At 40.7% G+C, this 20805-nt stretch overlaps 1 protein-coding gene across 1 annotated transcript in view; it reads right to left on the minus strand.

The window, feature by feature from the left end:
• Positions 1–20805, minus strand: part of LOC114571774 (contactin-associated protein-like 4) — a 69090-nt gene that overhangs the window by 5666 nt on the left and 42619 nt on the right. The window contains 12 exon segments of the mRNA XM_028602966.1: positions 2079–2166; positions 2841–2974; positions 4971–5207; positions 8035–8274; positions 9890–10108; positions 13380–13550; positions 13838–13965; positions 14261–14382; positions 14384–14424; positions 15902–16102; positions 16292–16411; positions 17696–17802. Of these exon segments, the coding sequence (XP_028458767.1) occupies positions 2079–2166; positions 2841–2974; positions 4971–5207; positions 8035–8274; positions 9890–10108; positions 13380–13550; positions 13838–13965; positions 14261–14382; positions 14384–14424; positions 15902–16102; positions 16292–16411; positions 17696–17802 (1808 nt within the window).

Consider the following 20805-nt stretch of genomic DNA (forward strand, 5'->3'; position numbering starts at 1 on the left):
CCAAAGGATCAATTGTAATAACTTTGATCCCCTGATTTTTCATTTAGCGCCTTCATCAGGTCAAATTTTCAGATTGTTCAATACTTTGTTTTATGATGAAATACCTTTAAAACTAGTCTATATCACAACGTTTCATTTCCGTGATTTTTCAGGTGCCGCCGGAAATTCCGCCGGATGTCCGTCACCTTACGCTTTCTTTGTGTTTGCATTTTATACTCTGGTCGATTTATGAGGACTATGGTTAACTGCTCCTCAGATCTCTGCAGGGTAAATCCAGACAGTTAGCTAGACTATCTGTCCAATCTGAGTTTTCTGTTGCACGACTAAAACAACCTTTGAATGTACACGTTCCACCAAAACAAGTTCCTTTCCGAGGCTATTTTGCAGCAGCAACGCCATTATGTCCGGCGCATAGCGCCACCCAAGACGATTGTGATTGGTTTAAAGAAATGCCAATAAACCAGAGCAAAATTTTCTCCTATCATGGAATGTTGTGTGGACTAGCCAGACCCTCCTCCGCAGCGCTGTGGAGGAAGGTCTGACAATGCTAGACTACTGTAAAACTAACGACATTCCCATCAGCCCCTGTACTTTGTGTTTAGTGCTAATTAGCTTATGTTATATTGTAGCATGTTGTGCCTAACTGGAGCCTCACAGATCCGCTAGCATGGCTGTAGACTCTTTAGCAGCATGTATTGCTCTCTGCCACACAGTGTCTTTTTGATATTACCAAAGTTGGATAATGTCAATTATACACATTGTAGCTTTAAAGGAACACGCCGACTTATTGGGAATTTAGCTTATTCACCGTAACCCCCAGAGTAAGACAAGTCGATACATACCCTTCTCATCTCCGTGCGTGCTGTAACGCTGCCTGACGGTTCCAGCATTAGCTTAGCCCAGCACAGATCCTGCAGGTAACTGGTTCCAACGAGCCTACTGCTCCCAATTGTGACAAAAGTGACAAAATAACGCCAACATGTTCCTATTTACATGTTGTGATTTGTATAGTCACAGCGTGTACAAAAAACCACGTAACATGATACACAGCCATCTTCTAACAGTAAACAAACCGGGAACTATATTCTCAGACAGGCTTGCTGAGAGCATATCACTCCGCCCAAGTACTATATTCTTCCACCTGAGAATATAGTTCCAGGTTTGTTTACAGTTAGAAGACGGCTGTGTCTCATGTTACGTTGTTTTTTGTACACGCTGTCACTCTACAAATCACAACATGTAAATAGGAACATGTTGGCGTTATTTTGTCACTTATTCAGAGCAGTAGGATTACTGGAACCATTCACCTGCATGTTTTGTGCTGGCCTGATGCCGCTGGAGCCGTCAGACAGCCTTACAGCACGCACTGAGATGAGAAGGGTATGTATCGACTTGTCTAACTCTGGGGGTTACGGTGAATAAGCTAAATTCCCAATAAGTCGGCGTGTTCCTTTAACGTCGACCAAGTAAGTAGCTTGATAACTGTAGCTCTGTGTCATTAAACTTCATTGTCATATAAGGTTTTTTATATGACAGCTAACAGGTTTCAGCTGTCATATCAAAAAGCTTTTTAATAGTACTTTACCGTTTGCAGTCATCTTCCTGTTGTTTCCTCTACCCCTGTTTTATATCAGGAAACGCCAATGATCAATAATTAATAAACTTGTATTTTGTTCAGTTATTCTCTTAGTTAAAAGTACCTTGTGCTGTTGCATTACTTGTGTTAACAGGTGAAAAAATATTTCTAGTTACATTCACTTCTGGTAGGTCTAACCTACCACCTATGTAATTGTGGTGATTTGAATAATGTCCATCTTAGTGCCGGGCATTTATATTTATTTCTATGTTTCTTTTACCTGCTATATCGTCTAGACAACAGCTGTTCTGGGGATCCAACCATCATGATGGAAGTTTCCAATTACTCTTTGTCTGATGAGGCAGAACCTCTCTGAAATGAGATTCTGAGTGCTCTGCGGTTTAAAAGGCCTTGTCTGGGTTTGTGTAGCTGTCTCACTTAATAATAATAATAGATTGAATTTATATAGCGCTTTTCATAGACTCAAAGTTGCTTGACTTACCGTGCACTCTGCCAAGAACCAGCAACCTGATGGCATTGAATTCTACATCAGATGTCAGATTGAAGTCCTCTTTATTGTTCTTGTCAATCTGAAAGAAAATTATGGTTTCAGTCCAAAATAAGTTTCAGAAAAAAACACCTCAACATCGCAGGTAGGTAAATACTTTAAACCATACAACTGATTGCACAACTTAAAATGTTAGTAATTTGATTTGAAATGTACACGTTTCTGCAGATAAAAATGCTTTGTTTTTGTGATTTTCCTCATTATTGCACACCTTCCTACATCTGAGCAAGGATGCAATATACTAAGATGGGTAGAAATTCTGGCTATGGTACTACAGGGACCTAAGATGAGAATTAGTGAGGCAGTGAACTAGAGGTCCATATGTGGTGTTTGTTTGTGAAAACACAGATGAAGGTACAGCTGTGTATCATCAGCATACAAAGTGAAACTATAATTAGGCAAAGATTAGGTCATTGAATAAAGTGCCACAACATTAGTATAATCTATAAAAAAGGCAACTAAGCATTTTATAAGCAGGAGGATCTTGTGCCCAAAGCCAAAGTCTTATTTTGAAGGTAAGACAAAAAGCACTTTGAGAGGTGTTTCCGAGCCACTAACCACATTTTTATTATCTATTATCTGCTGAGTGTTTCCTGCAGCTAGTCACCGCTGTTATCTTGTAGCTTCTCCCGCTGGCTGCTGAAGGGTGACTCAGGGTTCAGTACCGACTGAGAGAAATATTTCAGTGAGCGTTACCTGCACAGAGACGGCGTCTGCCAGTCTGCTGATGGTTACAGCATGTAGCTGTCCGTTGGCGAGGTTCCTCACTTTGCTTCTCAGGATCTCTGCCTCTTTGCTGCTGTCCAGTCTGTATCTCACCTCCAGCATATCTGCACACACAAATCAAACACAGGATCCTAAGATCTTTCTAATACAAAAATGATCAAAACCAACCTTTTATTATTTAAGCATATATTGTGTTACATGAACAAAAAACAATGTTTGTGTAGAAAATTATAAAGTAAAAATCCAATTAAATTCTTCTTGGGCTTTATGAGGTTCTTGGCACACAGCAGTAATATTTACAAATGATGAACAAAATACCATTAGCCAAGCATGGTTCTTCATTTATACAATCAATTTGAATATTTAAGATTTTAACTTATAAAATAAACATATTTTTGTAAATTGCTAAAAGCCACCAAATTACTTGTATCAAAAACAGAACCACTAAAATGTTCAGTTATATTCTTTGCTGAATCTGTCCTCGTACCAGTCCTTTAATATACATTTCTTTTAGAGTATTAATATGTATCAAGGGGGATCTGGATGTTCCAGTGCAACAGCCACTGAATAATAAACCGAAAATGAATTCAATATTTAAAAAATTAGGGCCAAGTACTGGAAATAATGGTATACAGAGTCAAGTTTATTTATATGATTCTATGCCATTCCCATGCACACAATGTTTGCAGCCTCTATGGATAAGACATGCAATATAGGAAAAGACTGGAAAGCTTAATTTCTATTTTACATTGCAAATGCATAATAACTAGTGCATATTAAAATATTTTAGAAATTCAAATGAGCATATCTTGGACAACAATTATGAAAGCATGTAATCCTGATGCCACAGTGTGATATGACAATAGGCAGATAGACAGAGAAATAAAGAGAAAGAAAGCAGAAAACAGAATAAGAGAAAGTTTTCCAAAGTTTTTGAATCATGCATTGCTTATATTTTTTGGCTTGATAATTACTTTTGACACTTAATGCTTGCCTTTTGTACCACACTTGTTAGAGGAAAATAGATAGAGAAAAGTGAGAGACAGTTGAACAGTTTTTACACTGTGATGCCCACAATTAACAAGTCACAGGAGGTGACTACAGAGTTGACAGACCCAGATCGCACCGCTGACATGGAGATAGTTTAGATAGCTTGTAAGTGGTGAAAAGTTGGTGATGGCTGAACTTTTTGCCTTTTCAAAAGTTGTTAGCAACGTCAGATTTCCACATGCCCTTGTTTTCCTGAAGAAAATGAGTTACATCTGGTGGGTGTAAATTGCAGGATAATTTGTTTCTAACAACTGAGAACTGACCAGTTCTCTAGTTCTTTTAATTATTAAGTGCTTTTAATTATAATGATACTTCAACATGATTTAAAGGGGAATACGGTTAACATAATCTATAATGTTCAGCTTACACTTTGAAAACTGACAAATGATATCCCTGAAATTTGATTCAGCTGCTAAAAAACCTTGAACCCTCATTTTTTATGAAAAGAAACAATGTAATTACAATATGTTTTACAAAGTATGATAACCAATCATATTGGTGCTTTGTTTGTCTTCTGGGTTGGATTATCAATAACGTACTGTAGCATAAAAAGACCAAAACCAACAGTGTGTTAGTTTCCAAATTGTCTGTGGCACTCAGCCCCAAACCCATCGATCCTACTGAAGATGTAATCCATTGAAAAGTCACAAACATTTTATCACCAAAAGAAACCTGTTCCTGGGTTGTTGTTTTTTAAGCTTGAGCTGCTGGCAAACAGCTTCCTCCAGTTATTAAAGCAGCCTATTCACAACTAATCCAGGTTTATTAGACTTATTTGGCCTTTACAATTCAAATTATCCCACTTGCCACTCGCCTGGTTTAAATCACAACAAGTTGATGAAACACTGAAGTGAATGGCAGCAGAGGAGAGGAAAACTGGATGAAAGGAGCCATAAGAAGAGAAAAAAGTGAACAGAGAGGAGTTGGAGCAGACAAAGAAGAAATGACTGACAGAAAGTCTGCTTTCGGAGAAGAAGAGGGGGTTATGGATGCTTCCAACAGCCAAAATGTATTGACTCTGAGCATAAAGCACATTATCCAAGTGCTCACCATGCTTGTTGAGCACCACAGCCAGGTACTCTCTGTGGTAGGAGCCGACGTAGAGGAGCAGAGCGGGACTCTGGCTGGTCCTGAAGCCCAGGGAGACATTTTCTGCTCTCAGGGTCATGTCAGAGGATATGGAGGAGGGCAGGGCGCTGCTGCTGCTGCTCCTGTTCAGCTCATTGGACACCGGCTCCTTGATGGTGTAGCTGACGGCTGTTCCCGACTTGAAGCTGGCTGAAACCTCTGCAGGGAGGGAGATAATGTCCGAAAGTTTAATTAAAAAGTGAAGTTACTGCAGTTGTCTATTTTGTTGCAGTATGGTAAACAGCTGTGCTGTGCGTGTGGGATGTGCAATTTGGCTGTTAAAAGTTTGGTCTACAGCTTTATTTTGCTTCGCAGACAGTATGATTTTCATTTAAATTTGTATAAGTACAGTATATAGGCTACTGTATGTCTTTGCTCTTCATCTAACAATTAATCTTGCGGGGGAACGTATCAGTGAAGCAGCACTAACAAGACCTAATTTGTAAGCTCATGCCACAGGGAAGCAGCTGACAGGTGAAAAAAAAATGTGGCTGCCAATTATAACACTGTTGTGTATCAGACTTGGGATTTCCGTCGCAGATACACCCGTGGAACAGCTGGGCAGCTGATGTGATGACTGAATATTCTTGTGATACCTTACGTAACAAGTCAAGGTGTGTAGTCTTACTTGAAGGCCACGATCATATGACTGGATGTCTCCATCAGGATGTTTTTTTTTTAAGACAATAAGAAAATGTTGAGTAAAAAATCTGCACATAGCTCTTGCTTTTCATTTTAGTATCGTACAATTACAATACAGTTGGTCATCGAACTCTAACGACCTCATTCATGTTGTAGAAATCATTTAAATATTGAGCCATGGCACTGACAATCTTTGACAGGAGCCTATCATTTCTGTAGTCTACTCCGAAACAATAGACTCCCAGAACGCCTTTTTTTCGACTCACGCTCCACTCTCCACACCGCTGTCTTCCGACTTGATAACGTTGTCACCTTTAGTAACAATCTGAGCCTGTCAGTAGCAACAACAAAAAAATCACTTTTATCGGACAAAAATCGAGGCTGCACAATTGCCCCATTGGGTTACATTGTAGCTTGTTTCGCGCCGGCCCCTCATTGCGATCTTGCTCAATACTGGACCAAACTCAAAAATTTTTGGTCACATCAGTCTATTAGACACAAATGCATTGTAAAACGGTAGTTACCCTTTAAACAGGCCAAAATATTATTAACTCTGTTGTTTTCTGCACTAAATGACAGTAATTTCACTATGCTCCACAGTTTCCAAAGATACCAAATAAGTCAGGCTAAATTTCAGGTAAAAAGTTTATTTAAAAAGGTACAATATGTAACATTTCTGCTTTAAAATGTCTAAAACCGACCATACCTATGTTATATATTTTTATGAGTTATGTTCTTACACTATCCCAAATGTTTCCACCAAATGTCAACCCAGAGAAATCTGTTATTTTATTTTCAGACACGGCACGTTTCCTTTAGTTGCCCGTCAGTGGCGTCATATAACCTTTCACTGTGTAGTTACTCGTAACTTCCGTCAGAACACTGGCAGCAAGATGATACGTTCAGTAGTAATTGTAAATCATACAATGTCACAGAAATAAATACTTGTAACCGTAATACTGCTTTTTTTGCCATACAGCATAATTTTGTGATTAATTACATCCCACTTTTTATCACAGTAATACAACAGAGACTTTGTCTATTTTGTAAGTTCAATATCGATACCAGCTTAACGTTACTAAAATGTGCTAACGTTGATGCTAATGCTTTGTGGGTAACATTATGAGGTTACAACATCGTTCAACACACTAATACAGTTATTTTTAGTATGACTGTTTCGACCACAGCTAACAAGACTGAGCTAACCCACGAATAACGTCACTAGTAACGTTAACGTTAGCTGTATAGATAGACGATTAATCTAATGCTAATTTAGCCAGCTAGCACACCCCGGTCTGTCTGCCTCACTCCCCCGGCGCAGAGAGACTCAGTCGGGATGACAGCTGACAACAGCCCCGGGACGCAAAATTACGAATCCCACTATGGCCACGCCAAGACCAGCCCTACGAAGCAGCTCGATTGGTTGGGGTTAGGCATTTCACCTCGAGTGGTTAAGGTTAGGGTTAGGGGATTGGTCAGGGGATAGGACCTGTACATGTAAGCATGGACGCCTGGCCAATAGTAGTGTGTGAACGCTATTGAAGGGCGGGTCTTGGCGTGGCCATAGTGGGATTCGTAATATCGCTTCCGGGCAGCTGGGAGATGCAACTGCTGCTGCACAACAGGCATCGAACGTCCTAGCCGTCGGGGAGATCCCCCCCGACAATCCCCACCCACACCCGTCTCTCAGCCTCGTTTAGTAGCTAGCTAGCGTTACAACAAACCCCGTCCGCCCCGTTGTTGAAACCATCCAAAAAGTGACACTGATATGTGAAATATTTTGTGTTTTAGCTGCTGGCTACTGTTAGCTTGCTGGCTCACTAGCTAACTGGTCAGCTACAAATAAAAATCTAATCAAGAAAAACTTAATTATGTTGGGGAAACTTCAGCTATTTTATTACAATAACATGAATAAACGTAACGTGAATAAACTTGAATGGGTAAACTCGTCCGTGAACTGATGCATTCTAACCAACAGCGAAGGTGTTTAACACTAAAAACTCCCATAATTCCACGCAACTTCACAACGTCATCAAAAGTCCAGTTTTACCGTCCATTGTTTTGGTTGAGAGACCCCTAGCGGCAGAAAGTTACATATTTAATGATGCACAAGGATTAGAAGAGGTGGAAGGGAAACAGTATGTATATGATATTGTCACACAGGGTGGAACAAGATGATTTTTTCAACATTAAATTTCTTGAAAAGAAACTAGTTTCTCCTATTTTGATCATAAAGGGTTTAAATGGGTACCTGGGTTTGTTACAGCACACAATATGCTCTCAAAATCCCTATCCTTTCTCCTCTTCAGCTGCTGCTGGGAGATAAGTGACAAACCCTGTGTACCTCTTTCGCAGAAGGCTCCAGTGTAAGCAGACGGGCCACAGTCACAGGAAAAGCTGTTTGGCCTCTCCACACAGCGGCCCTGGTTCTGGCAGAGTGAGCCATAGCTGCTGCAGTGGCCTGGACATCCCGCCTGAACCCCGGGGGTGATCTTCGCTCTCTCCTCCAGGTCCAGGGTGACGCCATTCAGCTGCAGAGAGCGAATGCAACCCCGAAAGCCCTTCTGCCTGGACGCTGTGCCTCCTAAAGACACACACAAAGAATGAACTTTAACATGCTGCAATGCATCTCGTTTGTTCTTTTTTATTCTTTTACTCTCCTTAAAATAGCTTGTTTTGTTGATCCACCGTCCAAAACTCAGACATTCAAGTCACAATGATAGAAAACACAGAAAAGTGGTAAATGTGGTGGTGTAATCCTCACAATTAAGAAGATGGAACTGGAGAATGTTTGACATATTTTGCTTGATAAAGGATTCAAAGCAATTCATCTATTATCAAAATTGCAGATTCATTTTCTCTCAATAAATTATCAATGAAATAACTACCATATACTGTGCTGTCCCACACATTACTTATGCATATGCTGATGCTTCCAGTGCCAAAACCTGGGAGAAAATATGGCTATTCAATAGCTCTACTCAATAGATCTACTGTAAATGACAAGTTATGGCAATGTTTTGAAGAAATTAATGGAAATCAAATCCTATCATTGTTGTGATCAAATTGGGGAGCGACACTGACCGATACCTGATTTTTATTATAAACAGCCAAACATACGCTGCACCTCCCCCCTCATACTGATCTTTAGAAATAATCAGCTGATGAAACATCGTGAAACACAAACTGGCAGGTAAAAAAAATTCAAGGAGTTGACTTTTTACTGGCTGTCTGTCTGCCAGATGAGCACCATGCTGGTTGTTCATATCTGGAAAGTAGGTAAGCTGTCAATCTGTCTGACAGTCTTCCTGTCCTGCCTGGCTGGCTGCCTGTGACAGGAAAATATTTTCCCCTTTTCCAGGGCAGAATTTAAACAAAAACAAAAGTTATTGTTTTTCTCGCATTACAACCTCCAACTGTCCTCAGAGTTTAGGCTCTGCTACATTATAATTGTCTCAGATGGCAAATGGCAACCTCAAGACTGTTACAATGAGATAAACAGCTTTCCAGGACTGCAGAGTTGATGAGGTTCATATCAGGGCCCGGAGTTTTATCAGGAGCTGTCCGGAAGGGACTACCTTAAGTAATGGACTGGGTTCAAACACTGTACCAAGGTTACCGCAAGAGAACTGACCACTACAAACAGCTTTTCACTGCATCATCCTGGTGATGTTTCTATCAATTTGTGAGGATTTTCTCTCAGTCTATTAAGTGTACACGTATAAAGTTATTGCTTCCATAACCTTGGCCTGTATACCTTAAATTGCTAAGCGTTAGGAACAAGGATTGTTAACGGCTGATTGATCTCACTTAAATTTGTCAGTTTCAACGTGGATCAATAACCAGAGACAGCACCGCAATATGATCCCTGTAGAGTGTGAACTAGGATGGGAAGCTGAGCGTTAGTGTGGAGTTTTGCTGAAGGCTTTAGTTTCTGGCACTATCTGCTTGTCCAAAACTGCTGATTTGTCTACCAAATACAAATCTTATGAATGGACAAAAAGATGGTGTGAATACTGTGCTGTTGTTTTTTCTTTGTTAAGGTAGCTTTGAATTGCATTTCAAGCCGTGTCACAGTCACAGTCTCACAGTCACACACACACAGTCACACACACACACACAGTCTCACACACACACACACACACACACACACACACACACACACACACACACACACACACACACACACACACACACACCTATAAATAACTGGCTGTTCAGCTGCAGGTGGATGTGCCCATCAGCAGGGGCCTCCTGCGTGGCAGCGGGGAGCTCGTCGAGGCGAAGCAATGCCTCTTTAACGTTACGCTCGGCTCGAATGCGATGCCACCTGTTGTCGTTCAGCGAGGAGCCAGCCTTCACACGAACCTCCAACGGACCGTTACCCACATCAAAGGAGAAGAGGACCTCGGTGGACGCTGAGTCAGGAAACGAAGAAAATCACGACTTACTGTTACTGTACATATTCATTCAAGTCCCTTCTTTGCATCCAATTATCTTTTCTTCTGTATCACCCTTCACTTCACTTATTGTTGGCCAGTGCTCTGCTATCAACACACAGACATAGCTACAGTATGCAGCTCCTGTCCCATGATTCAATTGTTGTTGCTGTTGATCAAATCATCCACTAATTTCTGATCTTGTTTATCTATATTTGTAAAGTAAAACCTACAGTATTTATTTTTTAAACAGAAAAACAATGAAAGAAAAAAAGGTGTACCTGAGCTGTACCTTCTAACCATGTATTTAAGTCAAAAATTGTTACCTACAAAGCACATTGCCTTGTTTCGAACAAGACGGAATCTATGTGGTTTACGCATTGATTTCGAGACTATAAAAGACATTGTATCTCCTCCCTCTAAAAACTCTCTTGTTGCTTGTTTTTCTGTTGTTACACTTTTACCAAAGACCAGGTTTTCCCTGAAGCCCTTATTCCCTGTAACAGTTACACCATCTGCGGAGGTTAGAAGATGAAGTGATTTATTTGGGGAGCGACACTGACCGATACCTGATTTTTATTATAAACAGCCGAACATACGCTGCACCTCCACCCTCATACTGAACTTTAGAAATAATCAGCTGATGAAACATTGTGAAACACAAACTGGCAGGTAAAGAAATTCAAGGAGTTGACTTTTTACTGGCTGTCTGCCAGCTGAGCACCATGCTGGTTGTTCATATCTGGAAAGTAGGTGAGCTGTCAATCTGTCTGACAGTCTTCCTGTCCTGCCTGGCTGGCTGACTGTGACAGGAAAATATTTTCCCCTTTTCCAGGGCAGAATTTAAGCTAATAAAAGTTATTGTTTTTCTCGCATTACAAACTCCAACTGTCCTCAGAGTTTAGGCTCTGCTACATTATAATTGTCTCAGATGTTGGATTCCCTTAGGGTACAGATTTGACCATTGGCAAATCATCAAATGATGTTTTATCAATATTAGTAAAGTTAGGAATATGGTTAATAAGATTTATTAACGTCACAGTTATCAGTAGCTAATCAATAATCCTTCAATAATAAACTTATATACCTTTTTACAATATCACAACCAAAAACAAACAAAAACAAAGCAGCATGGGTGCGTCTGTGTGAGAGAGAGAGTGAGTGAAAGAGGAGGGGCGGTGTCGAAATGTAGTTCTAACACAAAACTACAAAATGGCTACTCCTGTGAGCTGCACAAAACTATTTAGCCTCAAGAGGGTGGTAGTGGTGCTGGATGCACGAGGAGGGGCTGAAGAAGCTGGGGGGTTGCTAGGCAACGAGCACATTTAGCCGGTATGGTAGCTAATTCCTGTGTTAGCTCTGTACGAACGTAAGCCGATTCCACGTTGCTAAACTACAGCGTTAGCTCGGGAGCTACGCGGCTAGCCTGTGTCGTGTGTGTGTGTGTTAGTAAAAGAAGAAAGAGAAGAAGTATAAAGACAAGAGGCACTCTGATCTTAGTTATCGATAACCACTCCAGTGGCTAACAGCTGATTTACCGCGATTATCTCGCAGAGAGTAACTAAACTCCGTGAAAGGAGTGATTTAGCAGGTAGCGATTACAGTTATACCCAGCTACTTAACACAACATAATCAACGGTATCGTGATCTATTGATACATTCACAGAAAACAGATTAATAATCATATATGGACCATTACATGATTACAATCAGATCACATTAATGGCACAAGCGGTAGCGAACCCTTTGCTCATTAATAAACAAACCAAAATGCACTAATTCTAACGTCTGCCCAGAACTGTGTACAGCCTTACTGTGCGTGTTGTTTGTCAGTTAATCTCTCGCCAGAGGTTAACGATCCGTTTCGTCCAGAGCAGGGGACGATACGTGATCCAGGTCGACAAGCAAGAAACAGAACGCCGTCCTTTTCTTGAATCCAGGCTGATTAAACCCGCTGCAGATGAGGGAATACTCGGCCAGTATTTCCTCGGATCCCCTTTGTATATCAGACCGATATAAAGTTGTCCCAGCTCAAAACTCGACCATGTTGTGATTTGTATAGTCACAGCGTGTACAAAAAACAACGTAACATGAGCCATCTTCTAACAGTTAACAAACCGGGAACTATATTCTCAGACAGGCTTGCTGCGAGCATATCACTCCGCCCAAGTACTATATTCTTCCGCCTGAGAATATAGTTCCCAGTTTGTTTACAGTTAGAAGACGGCTGTGTCTCATGTTACGTTGTTTTTGTACACGCCAGACTTATAAATCACAACATGTAAATAGGAACATGTTGGCGTTATTTTGTCACTTATTCGGAGCAGTAGGATTACTGGAACCATTCACCTGCATGTTCTGTGCTGGCCTGATGCCGCTGGAGCCTTCAGACAGCCTTACAGCACGCACGGAGTTGAGAAGGGTGTGTATCGACTTGTCTAACTCTGGGGGTTACGGTGAATAAGCTAAATTCCCAATAAGTCGGCGTGTTCCTTTAAATCTGAGTAAATACATAAATTGCAGCTGCTATTAATGGTAGCTTGGCTATTGGTTTGTGCAGAATGTCCCGTGTAGCACTAGTGACAATTCTCTCTCAGAAAAATTCAGGTAAATGCACAGAATAGGTACAATCTGTATGCTCGCTGCAGAGGCTGCCCTCTTTTTGTTAGTCCAGAAGCTGCAGCTTCATATATTAGAACATGGCACCATTGGCCAGCTGCAGCCTTAAAACCTGATTTCTTGCATAACCTAGTTTCCTGTGTGGATATATTACACAGCATTGTATAGTGATTATAAAGAGTTACCTCTCTCAATTGTAGATTAGTTTTCTTTGGCAAATCCATAAAATGAAACACTTTACAAAGAGCTGTTGTCATAATAGACAGCACACACTTTGTGTACTACCATAAAGTGTTCCTGTACGATGATTTCAACACCAATGTATTACAGTGATACACAGAACTATAAACTCTGGTGGTTATAAAGGAAAAGTATTGCAGCGGACTAGAAGAATGCCACAGCAGTGATTTCCCAGAGGAGGAAAAAAATAAATGACGGTGTTCCTGGAAAAGTATTTTTTTTTTTGGAGGGGTTTAGAAGTTCTGAGGGGGAGATCGAGGCAGGATCATCACCACCAGCTGAGTTCAATCCTGGTGAAACTTAAACTCCGAGGGTGATCCTTCCTGCTCAGGTTGTACTCGCCTCTAAGCAAAGTCCGGATTAAACATCTAACTCGAAAGGTTTTACTTACAGCTGAGTTCGATCCGAATGAAGTCTTTAATGCCCAAGTTTTCCACGAAGACGCCGGAGGATGAAGTGGTTTTAAACAGGAAGGAGATGTCTGCGCTCAGCTCTCCGTGGAATGTGGGAAAGTGGAGGTACGACGTCTCTTTGTCAAAAAATGCCGCGTTCCAGACATTTTCTGCAAATAAATGAAAAACTATTATCATCATTATTTACACTGTCTTCAAATTACAATTGTAGAGCACATGCGTGAGTTTGCAATTCAGCTTATTATTACAATTCTACGCCATTCAAATGTCACTAATTCTTGGCCAATATTGAACTGAGACAAGACACACACACAAACATGCACAAACACTCACAACACACACACACACACACACACACGTGTCATTTAAAAAAAAAAAGATGTACAAGGTGACACTCGTAGATATAGGTGACACTGAGGCCTCTGGATTGACTTACTGTCTCCACGACAACGGAGAGGCCCCACTCTGTAGGCACTTTCTGAGCCCGGCCTCTGGACATCACCCAGCACCAGAGATCTGACAGGGAGGGTCTCCTTATGGGTCAGCAGGCCCGAGTCATTAGCCCTGGAAAGTAGGGACAAAGTGGAAGAAGAAAAAGAAGAAGAAGAAGAAGAGGAAGAAGCTGAATTTAAAGAGGACAACAAAGACTAGAGGGGAAAAAGATTACAGTAACTTTTACCACGAGCAAAAGAAGACGGATAAGAAAGAGAAGAGAGAGCATAAGAAGTAGTTTGATTATCATTATCATCTGTCTACCAGTCTATTGGTGTGGTAGCTAACGGTATCCTTTTACATTGAATCAGTCAAACTTTTTAAAGCTGCATAATTCACTATTTTGTTGTAGTAAATAATGCCGTACCATTCAGTGTGGTCAGCATCACAGTTGCAGTAGTGTTTGGGGTCCACACAGTTCTCCTGCAGGCCGCAGGAACACTGCTGGCTGCCTGGAGGAGCCCCGCCCCAATAAGTCTGCACCTGTCCTGCACCTGGACCCCCCCACCCACCAGCTGAGCAGAGGACCGTCTGCAACACACAAATACGCTCATTATTGTCACGTGTCTGGACACTGCACCACACAGCAAGATTCTAGGCTCTTTGAGTCAAGTAAAAAGAGTTAAGAGCAAGGAAAAGCACACAAAAAAACTTAGATACTGTACAACAGTGCAGTAATATAATAAATTAAGAATACTGTAACTGGAGGATACAATTATGGGGGATATTGCATTCACGAAAATAAAAATTGCAAATATTGCACAGTAGTTCACAGTCGAGTGAAGTAGTGAGGATTATTACACATTTTATCACAATGAATTGTTCAGTGTTTTAGTGAATATATAGCAGCAGCCATACATTTACTTTTGAGGAGTCCCTCCCAGTTACTCTGGTACATGATATCCTAAAACTTTCATTTTTGTATTTATTGACAATACTCCCTGTCTTGGTGTCACACAATACTATAGAATGTTACTGTCAGTACCCGATCCGTTCCACCTGCACAATCCGTTCTGCGCATGCGCAAGATGTTCACGCATGCGCAGATGATAATACCGTTTTACAACCTGCCCGATCGCAAAATTACGAATCCCACTATGGCCACGCCAAGACCCGCCCTACGAAGCAGCTCGATTGGTTGGGGTTAGGCATTTCACCTCGAGTGGTTAAGGTTAGGGTTAGGGGATTGGTCAGGGGATAGGACCTGTACATGTAAGCATGGACGCCTGGCCAATAGTAGTGTGTGAACGCTATTGAAGGGCGGGTCTTGGCGTGGCCATAGTGGGATTCGTAATATCGCTGCCCGATCTGTTCCACGCTAGCCTCCACCCAAGCTAACGTAAGGTTTAGCTAACAGCTAATTCGGCTAACCTCTAGCCGACAAATAACGCATGCGCAGAACGGATCGTGCAGGCAGAACGGACAGCTAGATTCAGTCTAAAATAACGTTAAGTCAAACATAATGGGAAAAGCAGGCTACAGCAAAATTAAGACTTTACAGTAACAATAAAGACAAGTATTGAGTGATTGTATTTTAAATGAGCAAAAGTAAAGTAGAACTGATGTAACAGCTGTTATATATGTTAACGTTTGTTTTGAAGTTTTATTTTGAGGGTCTTTTAAAAGTTTGCATGCTGTCTCAGCTAGCGGTTAGCCGAATTAGCTGTTAGCTAAACTAACGTTAGCTTAACTGTGGAGGCTGATGGACGGCAGACCGCTACAATCAGCTAGCGGTTAGCCAAATGAACTGTTAGCTAAAGTAACGATAGCTTCCTGGTGGAGGCTAACGGCAGACCGCTATAATCACCTAGCGGTCCGCCCGAATTAGCTATTAGCTAAATTAACGTGAATTAGCTATTAGCTAAACTAACGTTAGCTTCCCGGTGGAGGCTAGTGTGGGAACAGATCGGTTGTGTTGTAAATCATCGTACCACAGCGCATGCGCGAACATCTTGCGCATGCGCAGAACGGATTGTACAGTTGGAACGGATCGGGTACTGACAGTTACCCGGTGTGTTGAGGAGGCGTGACTTCCTGCAGTGGTAGGTCAGTTCCTGTTCGCAGTGCTCCGATTGGCCAATGAAGGCCGCCAGCTGCTTCTCCTCAGATGTGTATTCAAAGTGAGCCGAGTGCTGGTTCTTTCCTGGCGACGGTCGGACTGTCGTCAGATCTGTGTTATTGTGCTGGATCACCATCCACGTTTTGTCCTCTGGTGGATAGACAAAAGGAAGAAAGACAGAGAAAAAAAATGTCAGCATTTTACTCAGCAGGATTGCCGGACAGAAAGGATGAAAAAAAAGATAGAGGGAAAAGCTGGACATGTGCCCAAAAAAACTATCTAAAAATAAGGAAAAGCTGTGTTTTGATGCATGCGTGTTTTGATGTGTGTATCAGCTACCTGTCATGTCGCAGTATATTAGCTGTGGTCCGATGTGTCCGCTGCCATCCACATCGATGTAATAATACCCAGACGTGTTGCCTTTGTGTTTGTACGCCTCACAGGACTGCTCAAATATCGCTGAGGGGAGAGAAACACAGCATCACCATCATCATAAACATCCCATTCCCAGTCATTTATATGTTTCGCTACCTTTGTCTGCAATTAAATTAAAAACAAAACTCTTTTCCTAAACTTCCTTCCCACAACAGATCCTAAAGGCACAACGATAATTCCATAAGTACAGGGCACTATGCAACATATTTAATTCATAGTTGTAATGCAGTTTATTTATTCATTTTTAAAGCAGAAGTATTTATTTCCACTATGAAACTCAAAGATCTTAATTGCTTTTCTATATATTATGCTGGCAACCCATGGTGCTCAGAAGGACTTCCAGTTGAGACCCCGCACCACATTGGGGAATCTGGACATGGAAACAGGGTTCTTAAAGGTTTCTATGGCTGATATTGATGTCTTTTGTATTGTATTGGGGGGAAAATGAAACAGCTTTTGGACACTATTTCTATATATTGTAATTCATTTCAAGGCTCATTGCTGGTGTCAAAACAAATCTGGAGCCTATAAAGTGGATGATGGGCCAAAAAAAGTTTGGAAATCTTGGCTGTAATTTTGATCTTTTGGCAGATGATTGCCAAAGGAACACTTTGGTCTTCATAAGAAAACAATAAAACTATATTTGAGCACTTCTTTTGCAAATTCAAAGAAAAGCCCAATTACACTTAAAACATACTAAACAAATATGTACATTGTCAAAGAACTACTGTAACATCTTTCTCTAAAGAAACTTCTTTAGTATCTTTTTTACATTTAATGTTCTTTCTTTTTTTTTTAAACATTTCTAGCTGTCTTGTTCTGCCTCCCTTGTTCCTTCTCTTCTTCTAAATCTCCCTCTTTTCCCTGTGTCGACTGAGATGCTCACATAATGATGATTGCAGGAAAGAGGTTTGATCGCAGCCTGACCTTCTGTCACAGCAACGTCTGCAGGGACCTCAACTTAAAAGTAGCAAGTTCTGTCATTACAGACAACATGTGAACATAGAAGTGCAACCATACACACACACACACACACACACACACACACACACACACACACACACACACACACACACACACACACACACACACACACACACACACACACACACACACACACACACACAAAATGATGATTGCAGGAAAGAGGTTTGATCTCAGCCTGACCTTATGTCACAACAACATCTGCAGGGACTCTCATTACAGATATGTGAACATACAAGTGCAAACACACACACACACACACACACACAGTCCATACTGTGTAGCCTTTAAACAACAGTAACCAACAAAGCTTCTTGCCCTTACAGCTGTGACAGGTGGCTCCGCTGTAGCCGGTGCTGGAGCAGTTACAGTGGAAAGTGCTCCATGATTGACTGCAGCTGCCTCCGTGTTCACAGTGACTCGGAGAACACCTAAGTGCAAAAGAGAGACACACAATTAGACTTCTTTCCCAAACTTGTCTTTACCTTTCCCTGAAGCACCCTCATTTTGCAGAGTAATAATAACTTCATAATGGAAGGGGCACTCATGACTTTTTCACATCCTCACAAGTCAACAACAGGAAGAATGTGCATCACCAGTACTGGAAAGTAACTAAATATGTTTACTCAAGTACTGTACTTTGGTATTTCCATTTTCTGCTACATTATAGTTGTACAATACAGAAATAAATATTGTACTTTCACGTTCTTTTAAAAAAAAAAAAAAGTACCCGGGAACAGTTAGTGACCCGTTTTCATCACGCAGCAGTGGTTGGTCAGCCAGAGAGAGTATGGCGGAGCTAACACAACAGACTCGCTCTTTAACCTACTTGTGTGAAAAGCACCACGCTGATTTTTGCGGTCTCTCTTTGATAGGTCGAAACAGAGTTCTTCAATATCGTAAATTTAAATACAAATTTAAAAGTGTGACTTTTAATTGTAACAAAGTATTCCTACACTGTGGTATTGATAATTTTACTTAGTAAGTAGTATGTCTGAATACATGTTTTCTTCACTATGGATGACTATCTTTTTGAGTTTTGGCCGTTGATGCCAAGTACAGTTGTGACAACTTTCTGTTTTGAGAGTGAAGGGGAGGACTGAACACATCAGACGGGGTAAGTAAACAAGAAACAGCACGTGGCGTTAGCGTTAATCAGAGATCAAGACACTCCCAAAATGATCATATTTGTTAAAAGAGCACAAACTGTAAAACAAAGATTGCAAGTTGTGAACAAAAACACAGTCTACATGACTTAAAAAAATGATTTGATAAAAAGAGCATAGAATTAGACACACTCTCATCAGGTGTACATCGACATTAAAGTTCAGGTTAGTCTTAGATTTTCATGTAACAAAAACAATTACGTTAAGGTTAGGGTAAGGTTCTCCAGATGATTAAAAAGCAAAAACTTCCACTAAAAGTTTTCCAGACCTGAACCTAGGTCCCTGAAGATAAAAGTAAAAGTACTTGTTTATTCGCCACCCTATAACCTAAACACCTTTACTTTTCACTGCATTCAATATGAAACTACTGCTTCTTTCTGGCTGTGCCACCTCATTTATCACGGTAATGAAAGCATATGGCACACATTGCAACAGTACGCCTTTTTTATGTGTTTTTAATAGTTTTTGGACGACAACAATAATAACAGTAAATGGCACAAAGGCAAAAAGCAATATCAAGCTTTAGATAGACAGTCTGTTCTTCACTCATTGCTGGTTTAATCTTTCAAAGAATTGTGTTAATAATAATAAAACCTACTTCAAAATGTTTGGTTCATTTGACTGACAAGGAAATTGTAGACAGGAGGAGTAAATCAGAAATGTGTGTGAAGCAGTTTGAAGGGTAGTGCTCAAAAATGTATCCTGACACCAATAACAACTGAGGCAAAGGCACTCCAAAATGTTCCTGTCATCTGAAGCATCTTTGTGACAACACTGAATGGAGCAAAGCTCTGTCTGACTTTAGCATAAACTGTGGCATCCAAAATACACACTCAGTGGAACAAGCAAACTCCGCCTCTTAACGTTAACTTTTCCTTTACAATGTCAGGCCTGTGTCAGGACCATAGCTCAGGACTGAGCTGGGTGGCGGCAAGCTAAACAAGGAGGGGGATACAAAAGACATAGACATAGAAAAACAGTGAGAGGAAAGAGGCAAAATGATGGCGATACTGTAGAGAGAGAGAGAGGGAGAGAGAAATCCAGGAAAGGGAATTAAGGTTGAGAGACTGATCTAAGGAGAGGAACGGGGGAGCAACAAAGGGGATGAAAGTTTGGATTAATGGAACTGGGTGGAACATATTTGGAAGGGGAAATGAGGTCAGCGTGTCTGCAGAGACTGAAAGACAGCGGAGAGCAGCATGTATTTTTAATATTTTAGTTAGTGGGAAATTCACTGTTGGAAAAAGCCTTACTCAGCAGGCTTGTCAGATGGTAAAGTTTGGTTTTTAGCACCATTTGCTTTCCTTTTATATTTACTCCACTAGTTTGTCTTTTAAATATATTCATCATAAATTCTGGCAGTCCATTGTTGCTTCGATTATCTGCAAATATGCATACGCACATCGTGCAGAACAAGTGTCTCTTTACTGTGTCCACTGATAAATTCTATGTGCATATGTTCAGGCGAGCAGCGCTTATCTCAGTAAAAAAGTACACTATAGGTTGGAGGTGAGGGGTTGGAGAAGTGTAAATCGATTTTTCAAGTTGACATTTTATTGAAACAAAGGTGCTCAGAGATTAATACATATGTCATATACCAGTGGGCTCTAATGATTTGGAAAAAAGGTCTAATGTCATATTCTGAGAGCAATGTATTATTGCTCACACACAACACAACATTAAACTGACACAGTGGAGCTTGACTTGACATTTTCTGCATATTAGAGGCCGCGGTCTCTCCAGTACATGATGATACAGAAATGTCTATAATAATGATTCTGTCCAACTGTGGATTTTTCACTGTACAATATCTGTGTTGGTTCAAAAGAGTTTTAGTACTCAGCTTTTATGTATATATACACACATGGGTCTAATGTACTTGTAAAATGTAATAGTATTGTTATAGCCATCTAAAGTGAGGCACCATGATTTTTTCAAACTATGTTTAACTTTACTTTAAGCTAAAACTGCCTTTAATTGATGTTTACATCTAAAACGTTAATTGCAAACAGATGCACAAATACAGTTAAATACCGAATTATAATGCACCAGCAGTTTGTTCAAATGTTTTTAATCTAAATAAATCTAAATACATTAGGACATTTGGTGTTTCTGACTTGAGTTCAGGAGATTCCATCACAATAGTGCTAATTGTTTTTCATAACGCTTTAAAATTGATTTTCCCCATGGGTATAGTCGCCTCCAAGAGCACTGGAGTATGAAAACACTTTGAACAGCAGAAGCAGAAAGCAAACCAGGCCAACAAGA

The sequence above is a fragment of the Perca flavescens genome, chromosome 17, assembly GCF_004354835.1.
Source record: "Perca flavescens isolate YP-PL-M2 chromosome 17, PFLA_1.0, whole genome shotgun sequence".
In the NCBI taxonomy this organism is placed as follows: domain Eukaryota; kingdom Metazoa; phylum Chordata; class Actinopteri; order Perciformes; family Percidae; genus Perca; species Perca flavescens.